This window comes from Eschscholzia californica, unplaced genomic scaffold (genome assembly GCF_041429995.1).
Source record: "Eschscholzia californica isolate CP2 unplaced genomic scaffold, dmEscCali1.0.p SCAF_6, whole genome shotgun sequence".
NCBI lineage: Eukaryota > Viridiplantae > Streptophyta > Magnoliopsida > Ranunculales > Papaveraceae > Eschscholzia > Eschscholzia californica.
Window position 1 is genome coordinate 5,062,666 of NW_028238483.1, and position 13,557 is coordinate 5,076,222.

A 13,557-nucleotide genomic window follows, 5' to 3' on the forward strand; every position below is an offset into this window, starting at 1 on the left:
GTGGAAATCCGGAAAAGTATGCAACATGTTGGAAATGCTATGAATGCGACCTAGAAGTAGTTGTGGTTTCAATACATGAAGATATCATGAAGGAGATTCACGTTATTACATTAGTTGTGTTGTCCCATTATATGTCGTTTTGCTGAAGTCCAAATTATTTAACTTTTTTCATTAAATGTAATGCAGTTCACGTTATTACATTAGTTGTGTTGTCCCATCAAATAACTACACACTACAACTAAATTACTTTTGCTACAGTGTTATGGTTCCTTACAATTGAATGAAATAAGTACTCCGTCATGATCCACACCTCTATATATAGAGAGGTTGATAAAGGGATGGTCTCATTATTTGGGTTAGATTGGTTTAACTACCTGATGGCCCTAAAAGGTTACCCTAAATATGTCTACACCCGCAAGTGCACGGGTGTCAAGTTGTAATAAATTCCGGTAAGACCGGTTCGTTCCTCAGAGACTAAGTGAAACCTATTCTAAGACTTGGAAGTAAGACGGTTTTTGTTTTTGAAAAATTATTTTGGTGATGATAAAATCAAATACTGAAACAAAAATAAATAAACATGAACTCAAATGGGGGAGGAGTCTAGGTTTTAGGAATTCACCACATAAAATCACCTTTAGAAACAAATACTTAAAATGGTTAATTATCTTTTTTTATAACTCAGTATTTCGGATAATGAACTATCCTGATTCCGGGAGATGTTTTCGTTAAAACCGAATAAAACATAACGATGCAATCGTTTTATTTTAAATAAATAAATCTCTGAACAATTATCTATCAATCGGTAAGTATGCATCATCAAAGGATTCAACCTAAGTATGATGCATCAAACTAAAAGTATAGATAATGAATTGAAAATCTATTTATCAAATTAAAACGAATTAAACTATGAAACATTAATCAAGAGTTAATCAATAAAATTTATCTCTAAAAGATCAAAAATAGGTTTCATCGTAAAATCCTAGATGGAGAGTCTTAGCTAATCATGATCAAGATTTAAATAAATATGAAGAATAAAAGAGTAATAGGGAGAAAACTAAACTTTCGCTGGAAATGATTTCCTGTCTGCAGCCAAACGCATCCCTAAGGGAAATATTTTTCTTTTGCTTTTACTGTTTTACAGACAAATAGACCCTTAGGAAAAACGATTTTCTCGTCTTCTCGGAAATATTTTCTCTGTTGGAAAACTAATTTCTCGTCTTCTTGCAAGTGCTTTCCTCCTTACAATTCTCTCTCTTTCTACTGTTTTCTCTTTCTTTCAATCTCTTTCTGGTTTTCTTTATCACTCTAACAAACAGAGATAAACAAATTGAAGAAGAAATATAAAATGATGTTCTCTGATTATTATCCCTCACTCTCTCTCACACTACAATCATCTCTTTAAAATCATCTCTCTGTTATCACAAAAGAAATAGAAGAAGACTCTTTCTATCACTAAAATAATCTCTCTCTACTCTTTTTTTCTCTCTCTCTACAATTCATCTATCTCACAAAATAACAGAGAAAAGATTGATTACAAGATGAATAAAGCAAAATCCTTCTCTCTGTCTCCCAAATAAACTCTCTCTTTCCAAAACCAACCAGTGTTTACCTCTCTCTGTCTTCTTTCTCTCACTATAATTTCATTGAAGCTCGAGAAAGAAGAAGAACAGAGAAGAAGATTTAATGGAGGTATGTCCCCTGTTTTTGGCTCAAAGGAAGATGACCCCCCAAAAGATGAGATGTCTTCATGTCTCTGTTCTCTACCATATATATAGAGAAGAAGAAAAACCAGCGACTGTCCTCTCTCTCTCTATCAAATCTGTTATCTAATCAATCGTATCTCTTTCCTTCTCTGTAAAATCTTTATTTCTAGCTCTCATCATCCTCTCTCTGTACTGTAACCAATTTATTTCTTTCCCTATAGATTATCTCCTCCATGATTCTCTTTCATTCTTTCTATCTTCAGCTCTCTTTAATACCCTAGAAGAAGAGACCAAAAGTTCCCATCAGCTTCGACTATCTCCATCAATGTTCTTCCAATATCCTCCTTCAATTACCTCCTAAAATCTACTCTGATTTTCCAAGCAATATATTATATATTCAGCTGCCCTCTTCAATCTCTGTCTAAGATATTGTTATACAAAATCTGCTCTCAATCTCCATCTCTCATTTCCTTTCTCTGTCTACTATTGCTCTAATTAGTTATAAATGAGAGAGAAAAGTAATAGGATTTCCCAATCTCTCTATTTCATGCAAAACTTTCCCTCTCTTTCTATTAATCAAATCCTAAAAGAAATTCTCAAAATCTCTCTCTCCACGGTTTTATGGCTTGTTATTTGAGAGAGAGAATAAAATAAAGAGGTAAAAATAACTTCCCTCAAACATGGGCATCAATCACGGGTTGGCAATTGGGTGGAGCTTGCTGGAGGTATGAAGAAGATGATTTAGTGTATCAAGAAGTATTATAAGATGTGCCAAAGGGAGTCCAGATGAAACCATGTCAGCACAAATAATTCCAGCCGTTAAATGCACTCGGATTGATGGTGTTCTACTGCGTCAAGTCACACAGAATCAAAGACCTTTGCAATCCGTGATTAGTAGCTGGCCGTTAGTAGGGGTGTACTCGAGTCGAGTCGAGCCGAGTAGTAAGATGTTCAAGCTCGGTTCGTGTATTTGACTGTCGAGCTCGAGCTCGAGCTCGGGCTCGTTCGAGTAATTGTCCACTTGTTCAAGTTCGGTTCGTATAAGTTTGAAAGAGCTCGAGCTCGAACTCGAGCTCGTATTGTTTTAAGCTCGTTTATCAAAATACTTCAAATTAAAACTTTCTAAATCATCAAAATACTTCAATGATCATTTGTCACATACAATAATAATGATTAATGATTCGTATTCCGATAATTTTTTAATGGTTGATATTTCATGTACAAGTTTCAATACTAATATGTAATTATGTACTATACTATTATAAGAGTATGTTAAACGAGCTGTTCACGAGTAGCTCGTGATACACTAAAGAATGTTCAAGCTTGGCTCGTTTATGTAAACGAGCTTGATTTTGAGCTCGTGTTAAGCTCGGGCTCGTTAATATTCGAGTCGAGCACGAGCAATAGTCGAGCCGAGCAGCTCGTTAAGAGCTCAGCTCGTGTACACCCCTAGCCATTAGGGTGAAACATAAGGTGTAACGCGGGTTACTGAACAATGATGCTACGACATCTGCTGCTTTCTGCTCTCGCCATGTGTCATACCTTGATCCAATCAACTAATTGGACGAGAGAAACACACAATTCATGAGAGTAACAGCTCGAATTGGACTAACTAGCCCGAGTTAAGAGATTCAGATGGGACATTTTCATGTCTCATCACTACCTACACGGAAGATGGCTAATAACCCTAAACCAATTTTTTGTATAGCATGCAAAAAGGAAGGCCATGTGTTGTTCGAATGTCGCTGGCACCGTGTAACATGCGGATCCGGTTGCAGAGCCTTCATGTCGTTGATGTATACCGGTGATGTTAGAGGAAATGGCTACTTCCTTTTATGTAAGAACAATGAATGTAACTCGTTCGAATGGTTGATTGATGCAATAAAGACAGAGGAGGAGGATGTAAGTTTTTCTTAAACCTTCTCGTTTTCCTTAAACCTCTCTATATAATGTCTTAACCAACTTGATAATTTATCTATCTTTGTGGATTTTAGAATAAATATTGTTGTGTATTATGAATCGGGCCATGATATACGCAATTGTCCTCGGTTTTTGGGAAAAAATCACGTTCACTTGTGATGGCCGACCTTCCCCAAGTGATACAGAAGAAACAAGTAGCAGTACCGACTTGTCAAAGTGCTCTCATAAAACTTATCGCTATTGTTTCAAAAAGGAAATGTTTGTATGTGACAAATGCGGAGAAATGATTGATACTTAGTTCAACGATGACCCGCATGGTTGATTTTTTGTTTTTTGTTTTATTTCATGAGTAATAAAATATTTGGTTTTATGTCACCTTAAACAACAATATAAACCATACATACTATGGTATGGTAAATGGGTAAATGGAAAACATTCAAAATATAATTTCAAATTCAGACATACATATCGGCCTAACCGAACCGAGCTTTTCTTTGAATCAAGCGACATACACCGACTGATTATCTTTCAACGACCAAACGACTACATTTTCAGAACACATAAACATAATAATATCGATACTAAATCTAAAATAACCCACATTCAGGACTCAGGTTCAGTTGATGTGTCAGACGCAAGGTTTGGATCGTCCTTATTGTCTGAACCGACATAGTACTATATACACCATTTAAACCCTCTAGGATATTGTCGGTGTATTGGCTACCTTCACTTCGGATTACAAATGGAGAACCTAGATGAGTGATGCTCTCTTCAACTAAAAATAACCTACGCCTATGTATCCGTAGTCTCATTCGTGCAACTCCATCTCTTAGGCGCTTAAGCGCTTTTTCGTAATGACGAAACTTGGGATTTACATAGTAAGATCGGAATACAGGGACTCTTATACACTCCCGGTAACATTCATCACGTAGCACTTCCCATTTATCTTGTTCATCATAGAGTCGAGCTCTCATGGTTGGAGTGATTTGCTTCAGACCATTACATTCTTCAACTCGTACGTTGTCGGTAGTTCTAACCATCTTCATATGCTGTTGGAGTTGGAAACAAAGTATAGAAATTTGGATAGTAACTTATGCTATTAGAGTTGGAAACAAAGTATAGAAATTTGGATATTGAGAAAGTGTTTATCTACTATAGATGAAGCCACTAATATACTTAGTGAAGCTATTGTACTATGTACTTTACTCTAGCTATTGAATAGATGAACTATGGTCAATGGATGAGACAATACAATGGTCTAGAAAAATGTGTCAATCTACTTTAACAGCTATAAATCATACACCCTTTGGTCTGGTAATATCAATGGAAATATTAGAAAATCGAAAAAGAACTTAAGAAGGTTAAATCGGTCACGTCGTATCGAAAAGGTACAAAACGACACGACATTGACGGATCGAATCTGGATCAAAGAAATATCAAACCTTACTGGAGTTTATTTCGGTGTCTATATGGAGAAAGTTTCTAATAACAAACGTCATTAAGAAGTCGTTTACATTAGCCAATAACCGACATTGAAGGACCGATTCCACCACAGGTAGTAAGAAAGCCTTCTCGTTTTCAGTTTAAACATACTTCAAATTTTTTTAACATACAAATAATCATTTTAAAGAATTTATAGACCTGTACCTTTGGTGTATGGTCAGATGAAGTACCCACACACAAGTACAAACCTTTGTCTTTTTGCTATTGAATAGATTTGGTATGGTCAATGGATGTGACTATACAATGCTCTACAAAAATGTGTCACTTTACTTGACCAACTATAAAGCCTACACCCTTTGGTGTAGTAATATAACACAAGTATCTATAAAGAAGGTAAGAAGGTAAAATCGTACGGTAAATGGGAAAAAATTGAAAAATCAAAAAAGAAGGTAAGAAGGTAAAATCGATCTTGTCGTACCGTTTTTTTGCAGTTAAATCCGACATTGAGTGACCGAATCTAACCCATACAAACCTAGATACCTTACTGGAGCTCCATTCGGTTTGGTGATGTCGTTTTGTAGCACATAAATACGGCATTGAACAACCGATTCTACCTTAAAAACACCTACATGGAAGGACCGATTACTACCACAGGTAGTTGTCCCTCTAAAATTTCACAACATACAGCTAACATACAAACACTCATTTAAATGAAACTACAAAATTCATAATCATTTAAATCAAACTTCAAATTTCAATACTAGTGTTCATGAAATAACTTTTGGTTAACCACACAAAGTAACATTTATTTAGGGATAGTTTTGCAAAAAGTAGGGACTGGTTCATTGTTTCTACATGTCTTCCGATTATGTCCCAATTGACCGCATATACCACATTTAACCTGCCTCTTGGGTAAGACCTCGCCTCGAGACTTTCTTCGCGTTTTCTTAGGTCTTCCTCCTCGACGGCGTGTAGTGGGAGGCTTAATACTTGAGGTCGACGCACCGTCACAAGAAGACCAAGCGGATGACGATGTCACTGGTAAAATCGACTCTGCATATGCATCCTTAACGGTTTCGAGATGGTAATACCTTGAACAAAACTGGAAAACATCCAAACATATTTCTTTGCAAACAGCTAGAGCATGCACACATGGAAGTTGTTGAAGATCGAACACACGACAAGTGCACGTCTTATTTTTCAAATCCACAACCTCACGATAAAGCCGATATTTTACTTCGAACTGTTCATTGCTAATGGGTACAATTGTAAAATAATCAGCCTTGGCCTTCCTGTCGTCCACCTACTTTCCTGCCCATTGCGTAAGAACCGGGTCCCCACTAGTTTGTTCACGACGATTAAAAAACCAACCTTGTAGTGTAGCTCTAAGAAACTCGATAACGTGTGTAACATGAAGTTCTCTTGCCTCTCTCATCAAGCTATTCAAACTTTCGGCAATGTTTGATGTCATCATATCATAACGTTTCTTACTAGCATGCGCACGTGCCCATCGTTGAAACCCGGCTTCGCGCAAGTAACGGGCAATACGAGGAAATGAGATTTCCAACTGCAAAAATATGCTTTCAAATTCTTCAACTTTGTAGGCTTTGCATGCTTTAAATAACAACGAACTAAAATTTTCATGCCCAAATTTTGCCTTCACATTCATATTAAGATGATAATTACAAATTCCGTGCATCGCACCGGGAACACGTCGATCACCGCTTTCTCAATACTCTTGTGGCGATCGGAAACTATCACTAGGTCCTCCACATTACCGATAATTTTTCGAAGCTTGTACATGAACCAATTCCACGACATGTCATTTTCAGAATCAACAATGCCAAACGCAAGTGGATAAATATTGTTGTTACCATAGATCCCAGCACAAACAAGCAAAACACCAAGGTACTTTGCTTTCAGGAATGTCCCATCGACAACAACCACAGGTTGGATGCCACGTAAAAATCCCCGTATGCTACATCCCAAAGACATGAAATAAAATTTGAAATGGTTCGAACTATCTTTCTCAAGACAATAGACAGTACCTGGATTTAGGCGAACAAGCTCCTTCGAGTACCTTTCCAAGATCGCATACGAATCATCGACAACACCCCTCAACAAATTGCGAGCATGCTCTCTTGCATCCCATGCTACATTGTATGTTAGTGAAACTCCCATTTGTTGTTGGATATCAGCTATTATGTCATGAGGTTTATAAATTCTTTTCACACCAACAAACTTATCTTTGATTAGCTCTCCAATGACTTTTGAAGTGGCTTGTTTATGCACCCTGTGGAGATTACCAACAACACTACAAGAGTAGGTACTTTTAAACTTCACAATACGGAAGGTCGAACCATTACCTATTGTAGTTGCACGCATGTACCACCTGCAATCCTCCTCAACACCGGATACAACGAAACGACTTTTATCGGACTTGTTTACCTTATATTCAAATTTTGTATTGATGGCCCACAAACTCAACTTTCTCTTTAATTCTTATTTACTTTCAAAAACATCATTCAACTTCACAGGATACACATCGCTCTCATGGCAACTGTTATTTTCATATACACCACACATTTCGGGGAACTCCCCGACCTCTGCACAACCAATGAATGTATATTGTTGTCGCAAATTCTCTTCTTTAGGAACATCACTGTCTTCCAAATTATCTCCTTCAACTTTAAAACGACAACGATCCCATACACTCTCATCAACTATTTCCACTTCATCTGACAAATAACCATTCCCTACACCTCCCACCTCTTCATCTGAATACTCCCAAATTTCCGAACAATTTAAATTAACTTTATATTCATCTTTAATTATCGGAAATTCCTCCGCCTTCACTTTGGTTTGCCGAATAATTTTTTCATTACGGATGAAATGTTTTCTCAATTTCTCCTTCCCCTTACTTTATTGTCGAATGACATTTTCATCACGCACATCTTCTTTAAGTTCTGGTGTAGGAAAACAATTAATATCACCAATTGAGATATTCGGTGAGGTCCGAGGATAACTGTTCAAATCAAAATCGAAATAATCATAATCCCTTGAAGACCCTACATTACGTTCATGATATTCTACCTGTGTTCTTCCTCTCTCGCCAAAAGTATCAGGTACAAAACTTACAGAACTTGTATTACTAGCTTTTACTGGTGATCCCTTTTCAATCGTCGCATACAGAGGTAGACACCTGGGGGAGTGAGGTTTCACAACTGACCAATAAAATTTGTAATCTTTATCACTACGTATTTCCATAGGTGGGCCAAATTCAGATATGTCGGGAACCTTAAAAGTTAGAGTCATTGAATCAATATCCAAATCTACACCTACTTCTTCACTAACAACTTCACGAAGATGAGTAAGTGTCGCACCATCCGGTAAAACAATCCCACCTTGTTGTCCGCCTACATATTCTTTGTTCTTATTATCGACATTTCCCCATCGTCCTCCGTGGAATAACTAGATATTCAGAGATCCCATCACACAAAAAGGAAAGATATACCTTAAAAAAATCAAAAATAAATATGTAAGTAGATGAAAAAGTTTTACCTTACTGTATCACAAACAAATCGGCAGAGTCGTGTCGTAAGGTACCACATCGAAACGACATTGTGTAGTCGATTTAATATGGTTACAGGATAGGTAAGCTACCGGACTCTACTTCGGTTCGTACATGTCGAAATAGTGATGACGGATTCGAACTGGTACGATCGATTTGAATCACTACCCTATAAATTTAAAAACTTTATGCAATCCAAAATGAAATATCAACCCTAAACCCTAATTCCATACATTTAATTCTCAATCAAACACACAATCAATGAAATAAAAAATAAAACATACAACCAAAACCCTAAATTTTTTGTAGTATAAACCCTAGTTTTTGGTTAAATATCAAAGCATAGATTTGAATACATCCATACAACATAAAATCAAACTTAAACATATAACATTGTGTAAATTTAGTGGTGAAATACCTGTTTTGGATAGATAGAGAAGAGTCTTTATAGATTAAAACCTAGAGAGAGAGGAAGCTTTTCAAGCTTATGATTCAACCTTAGGTATCTTGATGACATAAAAGGGACCAAAAATCGAGTTTATAGTGGAGTAATAGATTGATTCGAGCAAGAAATTTGGACGGAATTTTGAGTTGAAATCGATCTATGGGAGGAAATCAAGAGAGAGAGAGGAGGAGCTCGTTTTTCGTTTTAGGTTTCTCTCATTTGGGGGTAAGAACAACATATCTAGAAATTCTAGTAATGGTTTATATAGGAGGGGTAAAATGGGAAATAAAACAACGGCTTTGATAAAAGAGGGCATTTTACCAAAGTTTCTTTCTCTTGGGGCAAAAGGAGGAAGTGCCCCTTGGATCGGGGCACTTCACCAAAATCCCCCTTTTTTTATATAGACTAGCTGGGTTCTGACCCAGCCTACTATTTTTCAGGTGATAAAGATCGGGGAGCGCCACCAACTTGATCCCAGTTCGTCAGCTCAGAGCTTCTTTCTTAGTTTTCGCTTTCAAGATTAGATAGTTATTTGGAGTTTCACTTTCTAGATAGTTATTTCTTTCATTTGTTATTGTCCGACCTACGTGCCGATGATTCAGAACCATTGTTTGAGTTAAGAAAGTTTAATGGGTATCTTTTAGATGATTTATTGATTCTTATGAGCTTCACATTTGATATTATTTGTCTCTTATGATGGGTATATCAACTACGTTTACTGTTCTTCGGAGAAATGCTTTGAGTTTAGGTTTTCATGGCGGCCGACGAGATTTGGGGCGTTACAATTATGTCATAAGTTGCATCAGTAAAACCACAAACATGTCGAAGGGGACATGCATAATTCACATTGAAAATGAAACAAAATATAAAACAAAAAGGGTACATCATATGTAACTCCTTTTCCTACAGAACATTTGAAACAGTCCGAGAGTTCCCGCGTCCAGATTCATTATTACCATAATGGCATAACATCCGCTGATCAAGAAGAACGATGCAGAGACATAATAGAAGTTACAGTCTGAATGAGAGTAAGAATAAGAAGTGTGATGCCACCCATAACTGACACAGTTGTGCATGGGTTGGTGCAGTAATCACGCTTCAGAATTGCTTTCCAAATGTTTTTATCCGTTCTGCAATACGTAACAATTTCCTGAGACAGATTAGAATAATTATAAGCATGTAAAACTAGTTCACAACAGAGCTTATTGAAGATTTTTGAGACATGTTCATCATTTCCTCCACCTCTTGTTACAATATCATTAGACAAAAGTACCCGAACATCATCTGCGGATTCAATGAGAGAATTCATGAACATAGCATAAGAAGTCATATAAGTGATATTTCCACTTGAATGTTGTTCAGAAGCAATAACATTTCTGAAGAAAATTTCAGTAGTGTCTTGAAGCAATATCGGTGGAATCTCTAGTTCACCACTTTTACTATTAAATTTGATATTTAAGAAGGTATCTGTTGTAGACCCTTTCTTAAACTTTATTCCTGATCGTTTCATCTCTGTAGCATTTGGCAATTTTATCCAATGAGTGAACACTCTTTCTCTGACAAATGTAGGATGGAAGGTATTAGCAAAAACATCTAATATATGTTTGCCTCCACGTTCCGAGTAATTCACAAGAACATTATTGTCTCTTGGCATTACCTCATTGAAGAACTTTACAACGAGCATATTTATACATAACTTGGATTCTGTTTCTCCTCCATTTAGTCCAATGGCCACCAAGAGACCGGTAAGGACGAAAAGAGGAATTTGATTCTCAACCAGCAATAAATCTCCATATATACTTGAGAAATCCCCAATTTTACTAAATATAGGATCATACCCGTCTATGTTGACTAGGGCATTGTACCTGTAGAAGAGCTCGATAAGAAATAAACCATCGATTAACATCATTTGAATGAACTCGTTGCTTTTGATATGATTAATGGGTTCAGAGTAACAATTTCTTGCTTCTTCTTCTTTACTCTCAATAAATTTTGCACACCCCCTCAGTATGGCTTGATCGTCACTGCATTGCTTTGTCATTGTTGCTCGGTAAAGATGGTCGTGCATATACATCAGCTTAATGGATTCCATTTCTTGTAAGTGTGGTTTGCCATGGTGTAAGGGACCGATCGACACAACAAGAGGTGAGTAGGCACGTTCATTCATTTTGTGAAAATTTTCGTGAACTCTAAAAATACTGCAATCTCTTCCAGATGGTGAAGAAAATGCTTTCTTAACCTTCACCTCAATTGCTTCAACAATTTCATGGTTGACTGAGACATCTCCTAACCCAATATTTGCATCAACGACAACAGTGTGTTGCGGAATTTGAAGTGAAATATGATCTTTATCGGTTTTTCCCATTCTTCAGTATCTACACCTACAAGTGAAAAAGTTAACTTGAAAGACGTATACGGTTGAGACAGTGGCGAAGCCCGAAATTTTCTTCTATGGGGGGGGGTACTTTTAAAAAGAAAATTCCACGTAAATTAATAAATCAAGTAATATATAATAACACGTTATGTTTTAATCTACTGTATCTAATACCTCTTGAATCGACTCAATAAAAAGAGGTTTGTCCTACACTTACTTTTTAATGGAAACAATTGGTACATGATCAAAATTTTAAAGGTACATAGTATATATTCACGTTCTTATCTTATTTGATTTCTAAGACAACTGAATATCTACGGGCACATTTTTTATTAAAATGTTTTACGCTTTATTTTTATTGTAATTTAGTGGTTACACTTTTATTTATGTAATAATCAAGCTAGGTAATTAATTTAACACATTAAAAAAAGGGTTATTTCCCTAATGGCCCCCAACTTTGTGACCAGCTTCCCGCATGGCCCCCTTCCGTTATAACACCGTCACTCTCTCTCCTCCATCATGTTTTCTCTCTCTGCCAAGTCACGCCACCTCATCATCTTCTCCGGCATGGGTCGCCGGCCGGCCAAATTTCTGGCCGACGACATTCAAATTTTTTTTTTCTCTCTCTCTAAAAAAAAAATTTTTTTTTTTTATTCTCACCTCTCTCTCTCTCTCTCTCTAAACTCCGGCGAAGAGAAACCCCTTCGCTGGAGTTTAGAGAGAGAGAGGAGAGAATAAAAAAAAAGAAAAAATTTTTTTTTAGAGAGAGAGAAAAAAAAATTTGAAGGTCGCCGGCAGGAATTTGGGCGGCCGGCGACCCATGCCGGAGAAGATGATGAGGTGGCGTGACTTGGCAGAGAGAGAAAACATGATGGAGGAGAGAGAGTGACGGTGTTATAACGGAAGGGGGCCAGGCGGGAAGCTGGTCACAAAGTTGGGGGCCATTAGGGAAATAACCCTAAAAAAATTAAATGTTATGCAAGAAAATAATTTTATTTCAGAAAGGAGATGATTAGAAAAAAATCGTGTTACTTAACAGATTATATTTACCAAGAAATTAAATTACAAAAAAATTGTTATGTAATATTTGTTGAAATATCTTTCTATATATTAAGATATCCCATATAATAGATATTAGGAAATATCAAATATTAGAAACTAGTAAGATTTAGGAACTAGTAAATATATTAGTATAAACTATTAAGAAACTAGTAAAATATTAGAAACTAGTAAAGTTAGAAACTAGTAGTATTGTAACTCTATAAATAGAGTCTTATATTTCTTTTGTAATCATCAAGGAATAAAACAATTTCTTTGATCAACACGTTAGAAGAATGAGATTAGAGTGAAATGACTATTTTTCTTAAAAAAAATCTATAGGGTAACCTTTATTTAATAGTAGTGTTAAGCGGAGGTCTTGGGAGCTTGTGGGGGCACGTGCCCCTTACTAGCCCCGGAGTTGAGAGAGATATGAAAACCTGGCTGGATGAACTCTGTTTGGAGATTTCCTGCACGAACGAGGTCGTTAGCTCCTTCTCTAGCAACTCCTCGTGCTCATTACTCTTTCAAAATCCTACCAATAACAAGTTAATATATATAAGGCAGTATGTTTTAGCAATTCAGTCTATTTTCCAATATGAAAACATAAAATAAAGTCATTGATAAGTATTCAGTTCTTTTGGTTGGATGTCATTTTGCCAGCAATAGTCCAGGAATCTTCCATCCCTTGCTTCATCTGTTTTGATTTTTTTGAGAATTTCTGGTACCTCAAATAATCAGCCATAAATAAAGTCATTGATAAGTCGTCGGTTCTTTTGGTTGGATATCATTTTACCTCGTTTCTGCCTAATCGTCTATCTTTAGGGAAACTTCCTTTTTTTTTCTGTTGAATTTTCTTTTTTGAACTTTACGGAACTTCCTAGATAGCCCCAAGTGAGTTATCGACTCAAGAGTTTATCAACATGACATGTCACATAAAGGGTGGGCAATCGAAATATTTAATGATGGCCAGTGATTGAGTGAGCTGAAGCTCATATTTGAACTCCTATTGGTTGATTTTTTTTTTGAGGATTTCTCATACCTCAAATAATCAGCCATAATT

At 36.4% G+C, this 13,557-nt stretch overlaps 2 protein-coding genes across 2 annotated transcripts; both read right to left on the minus strand.

The window, feature by feature from the left end:
* Window positions 1-4,210: 4,210 nt before the first annotated feature.
* Window positions 4,211-7,451, minus strand: LOC147530947 (uncharacterized). The gene is made up of 6 exons (XM_086649696.1): window positions 6,771-7,451; window positions 6,397-6,633; window positions 6,158-6,309; window positions 5,607-5,732; window positions 5,397-5,448; window positions 4,211-4,672 (listed from the first exon to the last, which is right to left on the minus strand). Exons 1-6 carry the CDS (start codon window positions 7,449-7,451, stop codon window positions 4,211-4,213), a joined length of 1,710 nt encoding a protein of 569 aa, XP_086505822.1.
* Window positions 7,452-9,948: 2,497 nt separating this feature from the next.
* On the minus strand, window positions 9,949-13,015 carry LOC147530948 (UPF0481 protein At3g47200-like). Its single transcript, XM_086648532.1, has 2 exons — window positions 12,935-13,015; window positions 9,949-11,463 (listed from the first exon to the last, which is right to left on the minus strand). Exon 2 carries the CDS (start codon window positions 11,445-11,447, stop codon window positions 10,062-10,064), a length of 1,386 nt encoding a protein of 461 aa, XP_086504658.1. The 5' UTR covers window positions 11,448-11,463; window positions 12,935-13,015; the 3' UTR covers window positions 9,949-10,061.
* Between the last annotated feature and the right edge of the window lie 542 nt (window positions 13,016-13,557).

Bases quoted from the DNA above. Each gene is read 5' to 3' on its own strand.
- LOC147530947 (XM_086649696.1), bottom strand. From the start codon at position 7,451: ATGCGTGCAACTACAATAGGTAATGGTTCGACCTTCCGTATTGTGAAG. The intron at 6,310-6,396 runs GTTCTTACGCAA...AGCAATGAACAG, and splicing joins AACAAACTAGTGGGGACCCG to TTCGAAGTAAAATATCGGCT. The intron at 5,733-6,157 runs GTATTACCATCT...GTGAAATTTTAG, and splicing joins GTTTTCCAGTTTTGTTCAAG to AGGGACAACTACCTGTGGTA.
- LOC147530948 (XM_086648532.1), bottom strand. From the start codon at position 11,447: ATGGGAAAAACCGATAAAGATCATATTTCACTTCAAATTCCGCAACAC.